This window comes from Chaetodon trifascialis, chromosome 1 (genome assembly GCF_039877785.1).
Source record: "Chaetodon trifascialis isolate fChaTrf1 chromosome 1, fChaTrf1.hap1, whole genome shotgun sequence".
Classification (NCBI taxonomy): domain Eukaryota; kingdom Metazoa; phylum Chordata; class Actinopteri; order Chaetodontiformes; family Chaetodontidae; genus Chaetodon; species Chaetodon trifascialis.
Window position 1 is genome coordinate 5,120,484 of NC_092056.1, and position 22,184 is coordinate 5,142,667.

Sequence of the window (22,184 nt, forward strand, 5' to 3'; positions counted from 1 at the left end):
AGCTGATGGAAACAGAGCGAGGTGTGACAATAGAAATAGGATACTGTGGTCTAACATGATCTCACTTTGGCATGCCATTATGCTTTACATTGTACAAATACAACATTACACCCAGGTCTCAAAGCACCATGTGATTTTATGACCACACTGGAAAGTACCAACATCAAAAGACTGCGCTGCGATGAGTCAGGTGTATTCTATTCTGTGTACTTCACTGTTTGCCTCATAAGTAAAGCAATGAGCTCTGTGAACATTACTTGCAGCACAGGAAATCATCGCTCTTAGAGATGAAAGATGTGTCTTCACATTCATTTTTATGGTAGATTAGCATAAAATAAGCACCCCGTAGTATAAAATGTTATTTATTTTAATAGAATTTCCATCTGCCCATCCCTTTCAAACAAGTATTTCAAGAGTTAATGAACACATTATCTTCAGAGCAGACCTTGACTGTGAAATTAATTAGACAACATAAAATCCTTATGAGGCATAACACTCCATTTTGCACAAAAATATTGGGTATTGCTCAGTGAAAGCTGGAAAATGGGTTACTTAAGGCAACAAATTAATAATGTCACCATTTTTAAGATGCACCGGTAACAATATGACCTCAGGACTTGGACAGAGTGCTCACACTTATTGAGCTGCCAAATGGGTAAACAAATTAACGTTGTTACACTTGATGATTAATTGTTAATCTGATTATTTTCAAAAGTAAGCATATACACTATGTAAAGCAGTAACACACTCTTTTGGTTTAGTTACATGAAAAACATGTTAACTGAATATTTAATCTGCTCTTTAGATTGTAATATGTTCAAAACCCACAGCCATTAAAAGCATTACTATTGTGCCATACCATAATGTACAAGGAAAGAATAAAATACAGAAAAAATATGTATATCTGAACATGTCAATACATTTAATGACAAACTTTCTTTGTTGGCAGAAAGGGACACATACTGTAGGACTGGCTTATTTTTCTGATTCAGTGTGTTAACATACCCACTTCCTATTCAACTGTTACCAGATTAGGGACATACTCCAAGTATTATAACTAATAGACAGTAAAATTAAAGCCCAAATGACAAAATTGCTTCTGTGTGACAAGTAAAGGAGATAAAGGATAATATTTTAAGTTTTGGACATGGTTTCTTCCAGACAGCTGTGCCAAAGAGAAAACATCCAAACTTCAAGACCACTTGTCACTGACACGCGACAGGAGATACACTGACTCCTGTCTCCAACCCACTAAATGATTTGAATTTCACAGAATTCAATCCAAAAATGTGTGGTTTTTAGCAATATTACAACTCTCAGTAGTACAATTTACGAGTAGTATTCTTTAATGTTTCTTATTTTTTCTAAAAATACTCCTCATACTTGTCAATTGCTTGTGATGGGACAAAAGAAAATATCAATTTAACATTTCAAGTAACAGAACTTGTGTTCTACTGTAATAGGTTATTGTGCTTTGTACATCCATCAAAGCAAAAGAGAGCAAACAGCAGCAAGATCATAACAACAAGATCTTTGTCTTATTTTGTACTGATAGAAAAATTATACCTGCAGTCTAATGTTTGAATCCTTCCAGACAGTAACCCAACTATCATGTAAACTGGGGAAATCCATAAACTGTGATCCATGTGCTTTATTCAAACTATTAAATTAGTTTGGTTACATACAATAATCCAGTTCAGTGCATGTTAACATACTGATTGAGAATTGCCAATACAAATTTACAGAAATTTGATTATTTGAAATTCAACACCTTTGAAGATTCAGTCCCTGAAGTAAAAAAAAAAAAAAAAAAAAAGTTTAGGGTATAGTGTCAAGATGCGTTTGCTGCTGTGCAATTTCTATCACTCATAAACTGAGTACATATTTGAAGCGAGGATAGTATGCATCCCGACTGCAGTTTGTAAGCTTACATGTTCTTCTTTTGATGTTCACATGATTTTCATGTTGAATTGTATGGGTGCCTCAGTTGGACTGGCCTCCTCGGTTTCCTCCTTACGTGGCACGTATTCAACCTCTATACTTGACTTAGTGTTGTCTTTGCCTCTACTCCAGAGGAATAATATTACAAGACAGAAGAGGACAACTCCAAGGAAAGAGATAAATCCCATGGTGGTTGCAATGATAAGTGTCTTTACATCAAATGGAAATGGAACTGTGGCCCGGGTCACATTGGCGCCTTCGTCACTGGGCTGGTTGGAGATGAAGGCAAATGTCTTGTTTGGCTGGTGGGGCCAATTCGGGGAGTAGCTATGCACAAAAAGGTGGGCTGCTTTTGTGTCATTGCCGGCTGCATTGCTTGCAATGCACAAGTAGGTGCCATTGTCCTGGATTTGGGAGTAACGCACCTCCAATGTGCCCTCGTTAGACACAGAAAGTCTTGACCCCACAGTTTTGGTAGTGATGTACTCCTTCTTAGGGGATAGCCACATTATCACAGGGACTGGATCACCCTCTGCTTGACAAGTAAAATGAACTGTGGTTCCTTCATCTACGTGGCTTTCTTGAACCTTGTAATCCATGATTTTTGATTTCTGGCAGATGAAATAGTCAGAAGGGAGGATATCTGGGAAGTCCTTGAATTCTTTTCCTTGCACAATCTCAGGTGAAGCACACATGGGCTGTTGTCTGTTAAAGTTGAGCCTCCACCGCCGCCGGAAGACCCAGAGCAAGCGACAGTCGCAGGCTAATGGGTTGTCAAACAAGGCCAAGGTCTCCAGGTTTCCCACTGAGTGGAAGACTGACTCCTCCAGGGTGCTCAGGCTATTGCTGGACACATTGAGTACACGGAGGTGATTGAGTCCTCGGAAAGAGTAGGGCTCAATGGCAACTAATCTGCCACCAGCTAAATGAAATGCTTGGAGCTTCTGTAGATTGAAAAGTTGGTTCCCTTCCACAGTATGGATGGGATTGAAAGACAGATTCAAAAACCGAAGATGTCTTAGGTGACTGATGGCTTGGTAAGGGATGACAGTAAGATTACAGTTTGTGACAGACAGTGATGTGAGATTGAGTCCAAACAAGCATTTTGGGGTCATGGTATCCAGGGCAGGCATATGAGAAATCTCCAGCACTCTGAGCCGATACAGCCTCTTGAAGGAGTAATCCCTTATGACAGTGGCATTGAGATAGCGTAATCGAAGTGACAACAGGTTATGCAGATGGCTAAGGGCATCAGTGGGCACTGCGGCCAGATTCCATCCCTCAATGTTGAGGCTTTCAAGGTTGCTGAGGCCATGAAAAGATCGAGGTGAGATGAATACGAGGTCATTGTCACCCACCTCCAGAGCCCTCAGGTTGTACAGCTCCTGAAACATATAGTCAAGCAGAATGACAATTTTGTTCTCACTAATATCCAGCTGGGTGAGGTTGGTCATGCCTGTGAACACCCCCAGCTGAATGAGCTTCAGCTGGTTGTTGCGCAAACCTAGAATTCGAAGGTTCATAAGGTTGCTAAAAGCCCCGGGTTCAATGGATGAAATAGTGTTTTCGTTAAGTTGCAGCTCTTCCAGCTGAGGGTAATTAATGAACTCCTCAGGCCCCAGAGTTTTGAGACGGTTCTTGCTGAGGTCAAGCAGCCGTGTTTCAGTGGGGATGCCCTCAGGAAGAGCAGCCAGTCTCCGTCGATGGCACACGACTGACCGCTCTTGAGCGTTGCAGTCACAACGGGAGGGGCAACCAGTGGTGGAGCCAGAGAGGACGGTGCCTAGCATCAGGATCAGGATGGGCTGCCAGCATGCCACCAAGTAGCTGTGCCCTCCTGCCTCCCCAGACACCATCCTACTTCTTACCTGTGAAGACATGGAAAAAAAAGGGGTTGGTAGAGAGGAATGGTCGTACAGTATCATACTAGACAAGAAAGATCCAAACAGAGTAATGAAAATTCTACGAGACCAAATCAGGTTTCCAGGCAAACCTTTATCACATTTTGAGTTTTAATTAAAGCGTGAATAACGATCATATGTCCTTAATTCCAACTGAACACACAAAATGAAACAGACTGCAGAAAAACAGGCTGCATTGTCTCTTATTGATAAGGTTTCCATTTGTAGACAGGTATGGCCAGATATAGTTGCCCAAATGTAAAAAAAACGAATATACTGTATCTTCAGTATTTGATAATTGTTTTTCTACAATATGTCCCTTACATTTCCTAACCAAATGGAATATCACTGAAATGTTTTCCTATCATATGTACACATTAGACTATATTCTATGAAAAAACAAAACAAAACTGTTTGCTAAATACTGTGCCATTACAGCTCAATCACTGATTTTCAAATCAGTACAAATTTTGGAAACTACTGAACACAGGCACATTTTGGCTTTTTTGAACTAAGTACATTTGTTACATATAAAACCTTTGTAAAATGTATTTTATGGAAATCATATGCTCTTGTTATGCTTTTATCTGCATACCATTACAAAGATATAAGCTTCCTTTCCTCTTTCCTTGCATAGTTTCATTGGGGTGGCTTTTGTCACAGGTGATAACATCAGCTAATCAATAAAAGGCCTTGGTCACACAATATAACCACCCTGCTGTGTTTCTGACTTCTTAGTGTGCTGCCTTTATTAGTGACACATTGTCTCCGCTCATACAATGTATTTTTCATTAGCAACCAAAAACGTCACAGTACATCTTGAAATGGTGCCTCCAAGAATTTGCAAGCTTAACACATCCTATGTCATTGCTGAGCTGTTGACCCTCTAGTGATATAAAACAGAGATTGCTGCCAAGTAGTGATAAATGGAGAGAGGGAGATTGTCAGAGGACTTTAAACCCCTATTTGATTTTGACTCAGGGGAACTTTAACTTGCTAAAACCTTCAAGCTCTACCTCTTTCATCAATCATACAATTTAAGTCACAACTATATCTGTGGGACACACTCTTAGAAGAGTCTCATGCAAAGGAAGAAATTACATTATGATTTGTTTGTTATTGAGAAGAGGTAGCATATCTATATTGCTTTACAACTGGGAAATTAAATTCCACCTTATCATGAAATTAACAATAAACAGTGATGTAAAGAAAGGTGTCTTTGGGAAATTCCATTATGAGAGGTTAATGCAGTCTCTGTCCAAATATTCATCACAATGAGCATTGTACTAGTACATGGGAGCTGAAGGGGCACTGCATGTTCTTTCTGTAACTCATTCACCATAGAAGTGCTTTTGTAAGTGCTCTTGAAATTATCGGTGTAGTGCTTTTTAGCACCTCTTTGGCTGTCTACCACACTGCTGTCACTTTAAAAAGATATTACTCTTGATGGCAAAGATTAGAATGATCTTTTATTGCACAATCACAAATTACACATCACTCTAAGTGAATTAAAGTCATGGCACTAAGGCAGTGTGGACTGTGGTGTGACTAGTTCCAATGAAACGGTAATTGCAGCTTTTATTTTCACTTCCTCCAGAACTGTAAATTTCTGTTGGCTGCATATGTCAGACACATTGGGGTGTCAGTCCAGTGTATATTGGGTATTGTAAAAAGCAGACTGTCAAAATGTAAGTGTCTGTTGGTAGTTCCTTTGTGAACTCCCACTCCATTCTGCCTCACGCTAATTACATGAATTTACAAATGGATAGCATGTGGAATTTTCCAATGGGAAAACCACATTCTAAAACAAAACAAAAAACCCCCCTGCAATTCGGTGTATTTAAAGGCAAAAATCTCATATATAGCATAAGCACATTGTGACAGATGCTAAACCTTCGAGTGAAATGAAATATTACCATGCTACTCAATGCAGAAAATGGGTGACATGTTTATCTGTTTGACGCAGAATGTGATTTTTATCTTGTCAAGTCAGGAATGTGAATGGAGATGAGGCTCACTGATGTCACTGCTAATCGAGAACAAGCGAATGCAAATGCAGTGGTGATTTTCTTACCAGAATGCCATGCATGATTTATGATTCAGAGTCTAGTAAGGGCAGGGTACTATCTTTGTAATCTGGCCTTACAGCCCAGATCTGCTCACTGTATCACCACTTTGTTTTGACCTTGAGCTGTAATTCTGAAAAAACAAACAAAAAAACAAACAAACAAACAAACAAACAAACAGACAAAAGAAGTTGGCAGAAAACCTTCCACTTACAATAACCCGTACCGTATGTACACTGTAGTCTTTGGATTAAATTTTAGCATTTGATCTATTAGCCCATGTGTTTTTTGTCCCCACCTTCATTCTTTCCAATTCACCTTTGATAGGATTTTGCCAGGACAGAATTCCAGTGGACAAGCCTTTTCTCTCCTGTTCTATGACTGCTAGCTTTTTCTCTGTGGACCTCTCACCCTGATGTAGTCTTCTCTCAAAAGCATGCTCAGCTCACCATTAGACTCCTGTTTCCTTGAATCTCTGCATCTCCTCTCTTATGGTGCAATGTGGTTTGATACAGGGCAAACTGAAAAGAGGTGTGCATTGCTAATGGGTCACTGAATGTCTGCAAGCTGCATGCGGACAAATGAGTTATATGCATCAGTGCACACATGCCCTTTGGTTGTTTTCATTTATTGTTAAGTACCTTGGTTGTGCAACACAATGTTAGAGCAACTAATGGGATATTGACAAAATAACATAAATTGTTCATGAAAAATAACTGTAAAGTTACCAAAATGTGGTTGCAAACACAAACCAATGAACACTATTTGTCAGCTCCCAAAAAACTGCATGCTGTATTTGTCTATCATGTATCCGGTAGATCGCCTCAACTTGTGATGACTGTCAGAAATCATCAATATAGCATGACCTCTGAGAGTATTTCCTTTCATAAATTATTTATCTTTTTGCTTTGATTGATGCATATGCAGTTTAGACGCAGATGATTTGTCAATTTTTTTCTTCTTTATAGCTGACAAATGCTGCTTATTGGCATTCAACAATATGACCATCCTTTGTAGTAATGTTTTCTAATTGTGATTGAATACATCAAACTTAATGACTTTTTTCATGAAAATCATTTAGTAAAGTGAAAATCTGTGATGTCTTTGCTGGACAAAGTTTGTTGCATAACAAAACTCAGTCTCCTCGAGAGTCAAACATATACAATCCATAATTTCTCGTGTACAGCCCACGTTTCACTCAGCAATGCTCTTGTTTATGTTGATGACATTCATAAATTATTGTATTCACTAGACTATTTCTCTCTTTAGTTTTCTAGCTTTAGTTTTCTTCATTATAGAAGTGAAGAGCGTGCTCATTAGCACCCATCTTATTCATGACTTTTTAAGTGGCAAACTTATCCCAAATGATTTAATTATTCTGCAACTGTTTAGAGAACAGTGCGATTGAAACAAAAAAGAAGCCACAGCTGCAAAGTAAATGTGTATATGATTTAAAAGGTAAACATAGCTTCCACTGGTGTGTTTGTGCTCAACCGGCAAATGTAAAGCAAACATTTAAAAGTCAAAAAACAAACAAACAAGAAAATCTTGGGGGTTGGCTGCACAGAAGTGGGAGATTACAGTGGACAAGTCTTTCAGAATATTGAGAGGCTCTTAAAGTATGTCATGTCTAAACAGACACTTTGACATTTGGCAAATATTTTTTTACTTTGTCATGTGTACTTTAAATATCAACAGTTTTTAGTAAATCAAAATGTGTTAACGTCGATCTTCCAACCCTAACCCATAATTGGCATGTAAATATTCAGATGGAAGCCAAATCTGTGTCATGTACAGACCTACACACAGCTTATTATATCAACAGTAATGATATTGCAAATATACAATGACCTGCAATAATAACTATATTTCGATAAATACTTGCTGCATTGCAGTTCTGAAGTGTCTGTGTTTACCCGGCAAGGCTTGCCAGCTAATCTACTTCCTCCAGAAGAATGAGCAGTCAGATATGAGAAATCCCATGAAAACAAATCCTCATTGAAAGTCTAAGACAAAGGTAACAGCCCCTGCAAACCTAAAAAGAAACTGCATGGCCTGATGTTCCACCATACCGGGATCAAAATTTTAGAGGTGGACAAAATGGTTCACTGCATGGGAACTACTCCTGTTGAGATGCAAAAACACACCTGCATGGGGTCAGCGAACTCTCAATCTTTCTTTTTTTGACAGCAGTATCCTCTAGCTGATAGACCTTTCAGCCAGAAAGACATGCACTTTTGCCTCAGAAGTTACTCAGAAGATAACCACACTCAGACTTATTTTTGGAAGGAGATAGTGTCAAGAGAAATAAGGGGAGTCTGCATAATTATCACTTAATCGCTGTGGAAGACGAGCAAAAACACAGAAGCTTCATTTTGAAGGAATGGATCATGCAAAAATGAAAACGTTAGACAATATTTAATTACCTGTGTCAGTTTGTATGTCTCCTTAATGCACAGTAAATTCACATACTGAAGCTCTCTGACAGCCCACTCCATACAAGATGGGCTGGCAGTGGTAGTTCCAAAGGGATCTAAATAACTCCAAAACTCAACAACTAAATAACTGACCCACTCAAAACACCTCATGTCCCATAATCCAGTGTGATAAATGTTCAGAAGCAAAGCAATTGCAAGTCCAAAAGACAGCAATATTCATAGCATTTTTTTAGTAAAACTAACTTACTGCAATGTTTCATCCAAAATGATTTTTCACACTCTTTAAGAAGGAAGGAGGTAAAGAAGTGTGCACTGGCAAAGCTGTGTGCCACTGTGGAAAAAATTATGACCAAAAACTCATAATATCGTGTATAACATTACATTGACACAAGGGAAGGTGAGGAGAGAAACTGAGCCTGCTGATTCAACCGAAAATGTCTGCTTGAAATAGCCAAAAAGTGAAAGAATCAAGAATTATAGTATTAGAGAAGGAGAAGGTGATGTGGAGCACGGGTCATTTCAAATTTACTGAAATGAATGGATAAGTAGTTTGGACAAAAAAACAAAACAAAATGTATATAAAGCCGAAGAGTGATTTTCCAGCAGATGCAGGCAGATAGTGACGCTTTGGCATTCATGCTGCGTAGTTTTCCATTTGACAGGTGGCAGTGTAGATGAATGGTCTTGAAGATTTCAGAGGACATGGAATAGCTGATCATAGAAGCCTGTTTTCCAACTACACATCACCAACAACTGTGGTTAATGGAACTGAAAATAACAGTGTCCATTAAGCTTTCCCTTTGACTGTCCCTCTCAAAGTACCTTTACTGCACTCTGACCAACACGGCATTCATCCAGCTGTCAGGAAACATGGCCGGCCATGCAGATTGTAGGCTTTTATTTTAATGTACTATTTATTCAATCCCAAATCTTTTCAACACAAAAACTGTTGTCATCACGTGAGTGGCTGTTTTTCGATTTGCCTAATCACATAAGAACAACAACACATATTTTCTCTACATTGTATTTTATCGCACAGTGAAGCAATAATTAATATGAGCTTTTAACAGTGGGCGCTGCAACCCATTTCACTGCTCACCCTGCTGCATATGTACAATGTGAGAATGAATTGTTCATTCTTTACTCTCATAAAGGCATGCCCTTTCATGTTAAGACCGCAGACTACATGCCCCTCCACAAGACCATTACTATGTTCAAAGGGTGCTGGCTGATGGCAGGTCAGTAAAAACTGCATTGTTCTCTCATCTTCTTCTTATATACTGATGACCTGGTATTAACCAGCTTCAAGATCAGAAGGCCCCTCTCACCTCCTGTGTGGTCAGTTGACAAGGCTAACCCTATCATCTTTGATCCTCCCAGCTTATGTAGTGCACTTCAAACAATTCATTGGATCTTTAAGACAACTCGAGTGCCAAGGTCAGATGGCACCAGTATTTTCAGTATTATACAAACAGGCCTTTTCTTGGAGGACATTTGGATATGTTGTAGTATGACAAGCACAGGTGGAGAAAATGATGACAGCAGAATTCAGTTTACCTGTTTTAGTTGTAGTTTCAGGGTCTTGGTATTGTGCCTCCCACTTTATGTCATTGTTAACAACACCTTTTCAAAGACTGTACTCAACTATGACAAAAATATCTCAAAATGTCTGCTGCTGCAAAAGGCTGCTTATGATTCCCTGGAATTACAGCACTAGATGAAAGAACTGATACAAGAACATAAACAAGACACACCTAGTAACGCAGTGTTAGTTACTAAAAACACTGCAACAAAACAGCACAAAATAAAACGAAGCAAAAAAACTGATTGACATCAGTCTAACAACAAGAATAGACAACGCAAAACTTTCTGCACGATATAGTTGATGTCCCAGCTGGAGACAGATGAACTCATTGGTGCCACAGGGACAACTTTTGATTTCATATGCCACAACAAAATGAAAACATGCCACACAACTCTTCTCCGATACCTCATGCCTCATTATCCTCATCTGATATATTCAACTATTTCGCCCTCCTCATGGAAGTGCTGCATGTTTTCATTTTGATGCATTAGCATTTCAGCTCCAATTGGTCTCCACCCTGCTGTTCATGCATTCTTAAAGTTTACAAATTGTCAGTATGCCACAACAATACGTAGTTTAGTCATGAACAAAACACACATGCGCACATAAACGGAGCATATTTGTTTGGATCCTCTGCCATGCATGTAGGCAAAGATTCTAAACCCATAAATTGAAAACATCAAGTCCTTACGGTTTCTGTCTGTAAGAACAATGTTGTAAGTAGCATGTCACAATCAACATCAACGTTATGTCCCAATCAGGTATCGGATAAATAATATATATACATATGTATATTTATTGTTATTTTTAATCACATTTACAATATATGGGCTAGTGATGAAAAATAAATGAGAATAAAATAGTATTTATTAACTACCAATGTTTACAGGCCGGGTCTGTGTCTGTGAGAGACACCACTGAACAGCGCATGCGCAGAACACGGCAGCACGCAGCAGTTTGTTATGAAGCTGAGGTGCATAATATGCTGCTAGGTTTATGTCTGCTGTGTGGAAATATTTCAAAGTGAACAATGAGAATAACTGCGCTGGCTGAAACGCTAGTTGGTAACGGTGGCAACAGAAACTCAAAACAACAGAAACTCAAAACATACGTTAACATACGTTTCTTCACAGTTTACTTATCACAACGGCAAGACAGTAGAGGACAAACACAAGCGGTTAGAGGTGAACTTGCCCTCTGAAATGATACTTTGTATCACGTAACATAACGTTAAGCAATCATCTCACTTCCCTCCACTGATTAGGCCTAATATAACAGCTGCAGCCGACCGAGCTGCAGGTTCTGTGGCCAGAGCCGGTTACCTTGGCAACGCGTCACAACGAGAGATATTGAATAGTCCACTCAGCCTTGTGAAAAACTTACGATTTTAACGAAAAAAAAACAACATTAACGTATTAATAATTGATTTAATATTTATTTCTTTCGTAAGTGACCATGGTATAAGCGGGATAATGCCCTTTGAGGTGTACATTATCAGAAATGAAAGCGAAGTCCATTCATTTGCGTCGGACGCTTTGTGTCGGACGGTTCACGCCTCCAAGTTGTCCATTCATTTCTGATAATGGACACCTCGTCGGGCATTATCCCTTACTTAATGTTGCACTATTCCTAATGTGAAGAAAATTTTATTTTATTTCTGTGTTAAGTCTGTTCTGACTTGAGACTGTAATTCAAGCTACCTCCATAGAAGTTTACAATACACTGCACTGCATGCATACACAATTGTGCATAAGTGTTACATGTCAATATAAGAGCCATTGGTAAAAAAAAATAAGGGACATCCTGGATCTTATTCTTTGCTCTTAGTTCGTTTCATAGTGTTTTATCATAGTGTTTTATAGAAGTATCGGATCCAGACTCGGTATTGGCAGATACTCAAAATTAAATGACTCGGACTCGGGGGCAAAAAAGCGTGATCGGGACATCCCTACATGGAATGTATGATATGTGATTATATGTGAGTTATGCATCTATCTTGCTTGCATTTTATTTCATATTTCTGGAAATGTTCACCTCAACTTTAATTTGTCTTGTTCCTGTACATTAAACAATCCTAAAAATACAACATACAACAAACATGACTCTTAATATCCCACCTTGCTTAACTTGACTAGGCTCGTCCTGATTGGTTGGTAGTAGACCTACTGTATACAGCTACTTCAGACTGTACCATAGATGTCTGGTTACTATATGTAAAAACAATTACATAATTTCTGTAGTTGGATTAGATTAAATGTGAAATATGGATTAAACGTGACTAATAATTACCCAAAATTGTGGGGGGCACGATGTTTGAGAAGTAGAGAGGCCAGTTAGTAACTGAATGGTTGTTGATTTGATACCTGGAATTGACAGGAGCATGCATTCCAGCTGTCAGCTGGCCGGCATCACATCTATGACGAGCAAGCGTAGGAAGCATATGGCTCGTAACACACTGAAACATTTTTGTTTTGAGATTGTATTTTTCAGCGGCTTTTGTATTAACTAATGGAACACTTTTGCAGAATGGATAGTTTTGTTTTAAAATTAAATTTCATTTAGCAGGTTTTACCAATAGGTTCAGAAAGCCATAGCCCAAGAGCCTTCAAGTGTTAAGAGTTCTTGTGATGAATGTGGCCTAAGGTTGGCCCGTGGATGCTTACTCATTCAGTATACACTTGGATTCTGCATTGAAACTCTTCTTGACTCTTTGCCCGGCCATGTGAGAAATGGTCCAGTAATCGCTTTCATTTTGGTCCTTGTTTGGTGAAAAAGTATCTCTTTGGGGTTCTAGATGTTCGACTGTCTTTGCCAGGCATTCGACTCTCCAAAAGATAGTGGCTCCTACTCGACTATTTCACACTGGGCAGGTAGTGCACCATCACATTGTGGGGGCTTTTGAGCTGTAAGCTTTTGAGCTCGAAGCAGCTGCCCACGGTTTTATATGGGGAGGTCAGCGAGAGCCAGAGGGACTCAACCAGACGGCCCGGTGAACCAAAACAATTAACTGGAATAGGGTGAAAGCTGCACAGAGCTGCAGGCTGCACTATTCATTCTCTGAGATCAGCAGTACTAACAACCCTTTTAGTATTTTCATTTAGTGTTGATATGGAAAATATTGTTTAATGGAGATTTAATTTGCCATCCAAAGACGTCTTCTTCCAATCTCTTTATATTGCTTTTCAAATGACGTACAACCTGTCTTATACTATTTACTTAAATTCTGTACTCCCGTTTGGCCCAACAACACATCATTTGTTATTAGATTAAGATTTAATTAAAGACATGATGCTGAGATATTTGCATCCTGCTGGACTTGTATTGACTCAGAATCAACAAGATCAGTGACATCCTATGACAAGAGACGTTAAAACGGCCAAATAATCCCAATCCACAGTAAAATATTGGAAAAAACAGGACCCTGGACTATATTTAACCTATTATAAAGTATTACCATGCAGATCTGTTTCTTGGTTCATTGACAAAGTCGAACAGTAATACTACAAAAGAGGATCCTTTCTTCATTAACACCCATTCCTCTTTAAAGTCAAGTAGGATAAGCTGGAAATTACACAAACCTTTATCCCCGACTCACCATCAGGGAATATAAAATGTTTTGGACTGGAATTGAAAAGAAAGGGCTAAATGCCATGCTGACTGCAACTTTACCTCAGACAAGCCTCTTACAGCCCTTCATAGAAAGCACAATGGGAGATTTTGAGAGATTTTCACACCAAATCACTGAGGCAGTAATCACTGGCTACAGAACAAATATGAAGTTAGAGTGCCTTGGCACTTTTTGTACCTCTGCATGGCTGGGGCTGAAGGAATTATGTGTACGTATGTCCCATCCTCATGAACACAAATTCTCAGGAGCACCTTGAGGGAATTTCATGACATCCTGGACTCAAGGATGAACCGAAGTGATGCACTGGTGGTCAAAGATCAAGGTCACTGAAAACCTCACAAACCATGTTTTTGGCTATCACTCATAAATGAATATACTAATACAAAATTTCACATGATAAAGTGATTGTATATCCAAAAGCCAGCAAGTGATGACAAGGGTAACTTTTACATCTGCTGAAGGCACCTTTAATGCTGAAAGGTACAGGTTTTGCAAGCAAGCCAATGCCAACCCACATTCTACACAAGTTACAACAGCATGGCCTTGTAGGAAAAGAGTGTGGGTACTAGACTGGCCTGCTTGCAGTCCAGACCTGTCTCCCATTGAAAATGTGTCTACACCACCTCTTGGATTAGTTATATTGAGGGTGCTCTGAAAACCAGGAATGCATCAAGAACAGTGTATAATCGGGTGGATCAGGACAGGAAATGATTATTAAAATGGTTATGTCTTATGTCTATGTTTTAATCATTCTAAATACTAAATTATTGTCTTTTACTGGCTTCTGTTTTTAATTTTCCTTTAATTGTATTTTATTTTTATTTTTCGATTCTCTTCTAATATCTTTCTTTCTTTGAAATCTATGATTTTAATGTATTTTTATGCTTCTGTAAAGCACTTTGAATTGCCTAGTGTATGAATTGTGCTATACAAATAAATTTGCCTTGCCTTGCCTTGCCTTGCCTTGGGACGAGGCACAGACCAGGGCAGGAAATCAGCCTGAGATATTATGAGGGGACGTACTGGTAAAATAAAAGGGGTAAAGTATGAATATACGCTATCCAAGTAATGATAAACTTATAAAAATACAAGTTATCTTTAACTACTACTACTACTACTACATCCCAAACAATTAAATCAACAGCACTAATGCAAAATATCAGTAGCCACAACAGTGTTAGCTGAGGTTGACTAGCAAATTGGTTTGGTGTTTCAGCAACAGTACAATCCTAGTTTTATCTCATTTAAATTCAGTCAGTGGGCCGAGCAGGTTCATTCACTGGCCTATCTTTTTCTATGCTCTATTTTCAGTCCACGATAGCAGTTAAAATAAATGCCATGTTTCTCACCTTTGTAAACAGTCAGACTCCTGTGGATTAATAGACTGTGATTGACAGCCAAAGCATGCTGTGACAAACGATCAGTGACAGGTCGACTGAACCAACTCAAAGGTGGTCCAAAAATCTGATTTTTTTTTTTTGTATTGTTTGCTGAAAATAGTGAAATGATCATTAATATAGGCTGCATACATATGATCTCCTGATTGAGGGGGCTGTATGATGATGTGTTTATTTTAAAAAGACAGTAAGTGTGGTGGCAAACCCTAACTTTGCTTCTCCTAACTGAATAATGGCGATGCATTTTCTCCACTTGCTCCATTGCTCAGGAGCAATGTGCTGTGGAGCCAACACAGCATCCTTGCTTGCTTGCACAAACTAATATACCATCTAACTAAGCAAAACTGCAAAGGGACATTATAAAGTCACTCATTATTGATCCCAATTAGAAACAAAATATTGACAAACCTCATCTAAACCTTATAAATATTGCCCTCATCAGCCAGTTGCTAAACAAACAAAAAATTTGACACCCTCCTTTCTTTTTGGAAGACCCACCTACAGCTTTACCGTCTGTCTTTTCACCTACCGGCATTACTGTTTCAAAAATAAAAGCGCCAGCCTTTATAATGTAACAGAACAAAATGAACACAGCCTCAAGATAATACCTATAAAATGAATAAACATGAAAGAAAGCAGATTGTTTAGTCTTTATTCATATTAGAACTACGTATTTATATGTAAAAACTGACCTATTGTTATTTTGATTCCCATCCTGCTAACTGCAGTTGACTTTTTCTTGCTGCCTCGTTCCAGTCACGTGACGAATAGTGAAATTGACTCCCATCCCAGAGGATTCCTGTGACCCACAGGATTCCTGCAAAAAACTCCTCTACTCTGTACTAATGTAAAAATAGTCTCCAAGCGAAGGCAGCATGTTTCTCATGGGAAATTGTTCACTAGAATCATACATTTCAATATAGAGATAATTTCCATTTTGCCAAAACATACACTCCTTTACCATTTATTAGATTCCTTCAAAGGTTTTGCATATATGATATGAGTCTGGACAGGCATGGATGTAAACTGCCGCTTGACTGGGTGGTGGAAGCATGCATCCAAGAGATGGTAACATCAGCCTTGGTGTTGATAGAGGAATATGGCATAAAGATGCTAGAGGATTAATTGCTTACTGCCACAGTCCTCACAATTTGGAGTACACAGAAATATAGAGCAATAATTCATCATGTCCCTTCTTTCAAGTGAATCCTCAGTCCTCCATCCAACTAGCCCCTAACTGTCTCATATTTTGCATAAAGCTGTTATTATTAAATTTAAATGAGGAGGGCTGCTGCAGAGCAGCAGGACTGTGACCTTCTGAATACATTTGTAGAACGCAAATTTGAGTATCCTGTGACAGAACTGCCTCCGTCTGTCACCTCGCCATCCAGCAAACACTCTATAAACACTTGGTCTGGTCTTTACCACAGACACTTTCACCATTTCTTTTTCAAGGTGGCTGATGTTACCCATTATATGGCAGCATCTTGATTTCATATGGATCTCGTTTCAGAAAATGCTTTAATAGTAACACCATGGATGTCGTTTGGCCAGTTTATACATTGCTCCTTTCTGGGGCATCACAAATAAACTGTTATGTGCAGGAGTGCCCTGATTTCCGTTGTAAATAAAATGGGCTATAATTAGAACCCGAAACCCAACATGAGAAAAATAAACCGGAAGAGACCCTACAAGAGCTTCAGATGGCTAGGACATTATTCTCTTTTATTGTTCCTCATGTTGAGCATGTACAGTATATTTTCATTCTAATATACTTTTGTTCAGTATTATGTAGACTGCTATGTCACAGAATATTAAGCATATGACAGCAAGGAACAAACCACTGTGGAAAATATGAACAGCAATGCTGCTTTGTGTCAAGCTGCTTTGTTTTCTATGGAATAGACTGAAGTATAGATGTGTGCATCTATGCTTTTACTAGTATTTCCAATTGAATTACCAGTGCTGGGGAAATAATGGTTGTCAATTGAAAGACAACTAATCACCAAGTATTTTGATAATCAGTTCATCGTTTCAGTCGTTTTTCAAGCAAGAAATGTCAAACATTTCATGGTTCCAGCTTCTTAAATTTGCTGCTTTTCTTTATGATGTGTGACAGTAAATGGAGAGTCTTTGAGTTTTGGACTATTGTTTGGTCAAAAGGAGCATTTTTTTTGCTCTGGGAAACTGTGGGTTTTGATATTTATGGGCTCAATGATTAATCAATTAATCCTGAAAGTCATCAGCAGATTAATCAATAATGAAATCATTGTTAGCTGCAGCCATAAACCTTTTGACCTTTTTTTCCCCCTCACATGTCAGAGTGAAGCGAGTTCATACAGCAAACTGCTTATTATTACTTATTTTTTAAGAATAACACTATTTATGAGGAGCAGTGTAAGAACCTCCCTGGACCCCACAGATTACACAAGCTCTCTTTGTGTCACTTGTTACAGATGATTCAAATATATTACCATGGACTGTTGTATGCACACACAACTTTATATTATTGTTATTCTGTTGGCCACTGAGCAGCCTCAGAGGACAGTGGGGCTGTGTGCCTTATATAGGTACTTAAACAACAGGCCCTGATTTCCAGTGAAGGCGTTTGAACTAAAAGGATCTCAAAGTATGTTTGCCATGTTAACAATTAGATTTTTGTGCAAAACGCTTTGAAGCAGTTGTATTAGTCTAAATTATACACAGTACAATCTACTAAAGCTCACCCTAAGTACTCAGACAGTAGGTTAGCCGTAGCTGAAAAGGTCATCTCATCAGAACATTTAGCAATGCTGAAAATGGTTAGTTGTATGCAAAATGATAAACACTAGCGTCTGTTGTAGAAAACATTATAGCTGCTAAAATAAATACTTTTATATTAACCACATAACTACTTGTGATGTGAAAGGGTGTGCTCGTAGTGATGAGCCCTGAGTCAACGGATCACCCGACTGCAGTTCCCCTCTGTGTTTTAGCGTCTTTTAGTTCTTGCAAATTCACTGTTCTGGTTCAGTCACACCACTCTGCATGATTTCCAGCCACAGCAGGCAGCTGTTTTCAGCTAAAAGCAAAAAAATAAATAAATAAAAAAAGAAGCTCTGCTAAAACGACTGTACTCTACCTGCCAAGCACCACATGGAGAAAAAAACTGCTCACTAACAGAGACGTATAGTCACATTTACCAAAAGAGCCATACATTAAGGAGTTGGTGAAGACCAAAACAGCAAACCTATTTACATATTTAGAGGATATGGAGCAAGATTAGCATTCAATTAGAGGCATATTTATATCGCCCCAGTAACAATAAATACAGTATTCTAGCGGTTTGCTCACAAATTCATCTTTACGCTGTACGTTAATAGTACTGCAGCCCAACTTGTCCCCCTCAAGCTGGGGACAAAAAAATTGAATTGATGCAGGTTAGACGTTGTGGTAATCTATAAATGTGCTTATATAACATACATTTGCATTTTATATAATCAAATCAATGTTAATTTATTGAAATGCAGGGTAATGTAAAGTGTGACAATAAATTTTATGTTTGTTTTCCAGGCTTGATTTACAAATGTAATATGCCCACAAACAGCCCACAAATTTTATAATTAGAAACTGGTATTGCATTCGACACACACTGAGACACTTACAGACGTGCAAACGGAACTGACGATAGATTGCAGAAAAAAATGTTTGCCCAGTAATAATGATTTGTCCGTCAGATGTAATTAGAAATTCCAGTCATACACGTACATGCCTTGCTCACTTCAGTCTATTGAAATTTTGTTGAGCGGTTTGAAACTACAAACGTGCACATAGTGACACGCGTAAATAACCACCAAAAATAAAGAGTCCAATCAGCTGTCATAACCTGATTACAGGGGCCCAATTAAGAGCTTCAGCTCGTAAAGCTTTGACGTGAAGAGCAGACCCTTCACTCAGAGACTGTCGGAGGTCTGTCGCTTGCACAGGTTGTTACTGCAACAATCAAAAAAAAAAAAAAAAAACAGAGAGGAAGAGTCCCCTCAAAGCTGTCTGTCTGCTGGAGCGTTGCAACCATGATAATGAGAATGCAAATAAAACAAGCAATAGAAATTAAACTGGCCTGCATAAATAATCATACAAAGTTGCCCATCACCTCCCACACCCACCCTCCCCCCCACCACCACCCATCTGTCTAACCTGTGGCAACTCAAACACCTGCATAGGATCCCTCATAGCCACTGGAAACAGCCAACAGCAGAAGGCTGCTGAGAATGAATAAGTGTGAGTCTAGATGAGTTTACTGGCATTTGAAGGAACATGAATGTTAATGAGGGCAGATTAGGAAGCAACAACAACCAACCTGGCAAAACACTCAGGGAGAAGCACCAAACACACACTCTCCTGCTCAACCTCACACCTTTAACTGTCAAATAAAAAGGTAGGACTCATAGGTGTGTATGCATGCATCCGTGCACAGTACAATGTTTATAGTGTATCTGTATTTACATACACACCATGAAAAATATCTAAGCTATATATATTCGTACATTACATACACACATGTGTGTGTGTTCCATAGACAGTGCAAACCCAGATTGCACAGCACACAGCAAAATGAAATCCATCTGGATGACAAAGCACAAATAAGATCTCGAGCTGTCTTCAGTGAATAATTCTCCTTCTTTCCATCCCTTCCATTTGCCTACGATACACAATTTTATTCTTGACATTAATTTGCTCCCTGGCGATCCCCTGGCCCCACCACTGCACCATAATAAATCTGATCCAATGCCTCAGTGCTCAAAGCCCACCATAGAGACAGAGTACTTACCAGGACTGTCATGCAGAGAATTCTAATTCAGGCAGCTCCATGTTGCCAAGGAAATTCAAAATGCCTCCGAAAGCATGGAGACAGGGATGCAGGATTCAAGACAGGCTAGATTCAAACGGGAAAGAGGGATATATGCAGCGATGAGAATCCCTTGTCTGAGGGGCATTTGAGAAATGCCTTCGCTCTCTCCAGATGCGCTAAATCCGGCAGCACTGATAGGCTGACATGTAAACACACAGGCGGCTCTGCTGGCTCGCACACGCTCACATACATGCTGCACCTAGCAGAGACAGAGAGGAAGAGGGAGGGGCAGCTGATGAGGGAGGTGGAAGGAGGAGCTGCAGTGCATTGGGAGAAAGAGAGGCACAGAGCACAGGCAGCGAGGAGAGTTGAAAAGAAATGGAGAGAAACGTTCTCTGATTGCACTGGCAGCGTTTTCCTCTGATTTTTGTTTACTGTTTTCCTATTTTTGGAAGGATAAAACGATCTGGTTAATAGGAATACAGGCTACTGTGTGTGTGTGTGTGTGTGTGTGTGTGTGTGTGTGTGTGTGTGTGTGTGTGTGTGTGTGTGTGTGTGTGTGTAGGGGGGGATCAGAGTGATGTGAGTGGCTACAGTAGAAGGGGGGTTAGAGAGGGACAAGTATGAACATGCAAATAAAGCTAGGGGATGAAGATGAGCAAAAAAAGTGATGGGAGGTTATGATGGGGAGGAGGGAGAGATGAAACTACGGGGATATAGAGCAAATGAAATTCAATTCCTGCAGTATGCAAACCTTTGCTGATAATGAGAGGCAGCTTAAGACTTTGGTGGATAGGGATGGATAAGTACTCTTTATGTTTTCAAAGATTTCTCACCAGAATTGAGGATTAATGCCACCCATAGTGCAAAGAGAGGTAATCATCAGACAGACTCACCTTTGCTGTGAGGAGTGGGGATTGGGGGTGAGAAGCACAGGCTTAACGGTGCTAATGGTTATATGGGGCTGGCATACACATGCTGGCAGTGCCAAGGAGGCTTCACAGTCAGGGAGTGTTTATGGGAGATTATGGGGCTGAGGATTTAGTGGAGTGGTGGTGGACATGATGGGCTCCTAGCCACTGAATGAACTGTAAATGTACGGCTTAGAAAAAGACGTCTAAGTTATATTTTATGCATTTAATTCTATATTTTTATCGTTTCATGACAAAGAAAAGTATTTCATGTGCTTTAATTTAAACTTTTCCTGTTTTTTGAGACCAAGTTATGGCATATACCTTCTTCAAGAAAGCCCACCCTGCTTTTGTACTAAATCTGTTCGACAAACAGTCTGAAAACAGAGCTGAAGACAGCCAATGGTGGCACATCTCTGCTGCACAATAAAACATACAGAGGGAAAAGAATTATTCAGGCAGTTTGAAAAGGGGAAGCACTCTACACCAATACAACATAAAAAATATTTATGGCTCATTTCGCCAACTAGAAACTAATCTAAAAGAGATGAGTTATGTCCCGTGTAAGAAATAAAACCAGATGAAAGGTGAGTTTTGAAGAAATTTGAATGGATGACACCAAGGATAAGACCCACCAGACAGGGAGCGGGATGAATAAATCTCATTTTTTACGCTTTGAATGGGACTGTGCCCACTATGGCCACTTAGAAGAGATTGGACTGCTGATTCATGACATCTGCATTTACATTCAATGGTGCCATGAATTTTCCTATTTCTGTGTTAGCAGATGAATGCCTTCGGACCATGTGACTCATAGCCTATGATTTGTGATTGGATTTGTTCCTGAGACAGTTAAAAAAACATGAGTGTGTTTATTTTGTGTTGTTAGAGAGTGCAGTTTCCACTATGGAGATATTACATTTTAGAGGGGGGGCTCTCTTTATTAAAATGAAAGGACTCTGTTTCCATAATTAATGTCTGCACATATGCAATAACTTTCTACTGAGATACCTTTTTGTTTTTTTTTTGTTTTTTAGAACAGCACAGCACAAGCTCAGAGCTATGAGTTACTTGCTTGACGTAGCCCTGCCGTGCATGGATTGAGTAAGTCAGCAGCTCATTGATCCCAACTGAGAACCAGTTCAAAGACAGTTGGGATGAAACATAAATACAAACAGAAAACAATCATTTGCAAACAAACTATGTTTACTTACAAGTTTTCTGAAGTGTTCCTGAGCCCATGTAGTGATATCCTTAACCAATCATGTGTTCACAAAGTGGTGAACCTCACTCCATCCTCGCTTGTGAATGACTGAGCCTTTCCAGGATGCTCCTTTCACACCCGATCATGATACTATCACCTGTTACCGATCAACCTGTTTTTGGAGCACTCCACAAATTTCTTGTTCCTTGTTTGAAATGTGTTGCTATCAGTCTTGCCATTTCAGCTGTAGTTTTTATGTTTACAGCAGACCCGTTTTGAATC

The 22,184-nt window shown here is 39.2% G+C and overlaps 1 protein-coding gene across 1 annotated transcript; it reads right to left on the reverse strand.

Moving 5' to 3' along the window:
* Positions 1 to 346: 346 nt before the first annotated feature.
* Positions 347 to 20,051, reverse strand: lingo1b (leucine rich repeat and Ig domain containing 1b). The gene is made up of 2 exons (XM_070969725.1): positions 19,767 to 20,051; positions 347 to 3,809 (listed from the first exon to the last, which is right to left on the reverse strand). Exons 1-2 carry the CDS (start codon positions 19,776 to 19,778, stop codon positions 1,950 to 1,952), a joined length of 1,872 nt encoding a protein of 623 aa, XP_070825826.1. The 5' UTR covers positions 19,779 to 20,051; the 3' UTR covers positions 347 to 1,949.
* Positions 20,052 to 22,184: the final 2,133 nt, after the last annotated feature.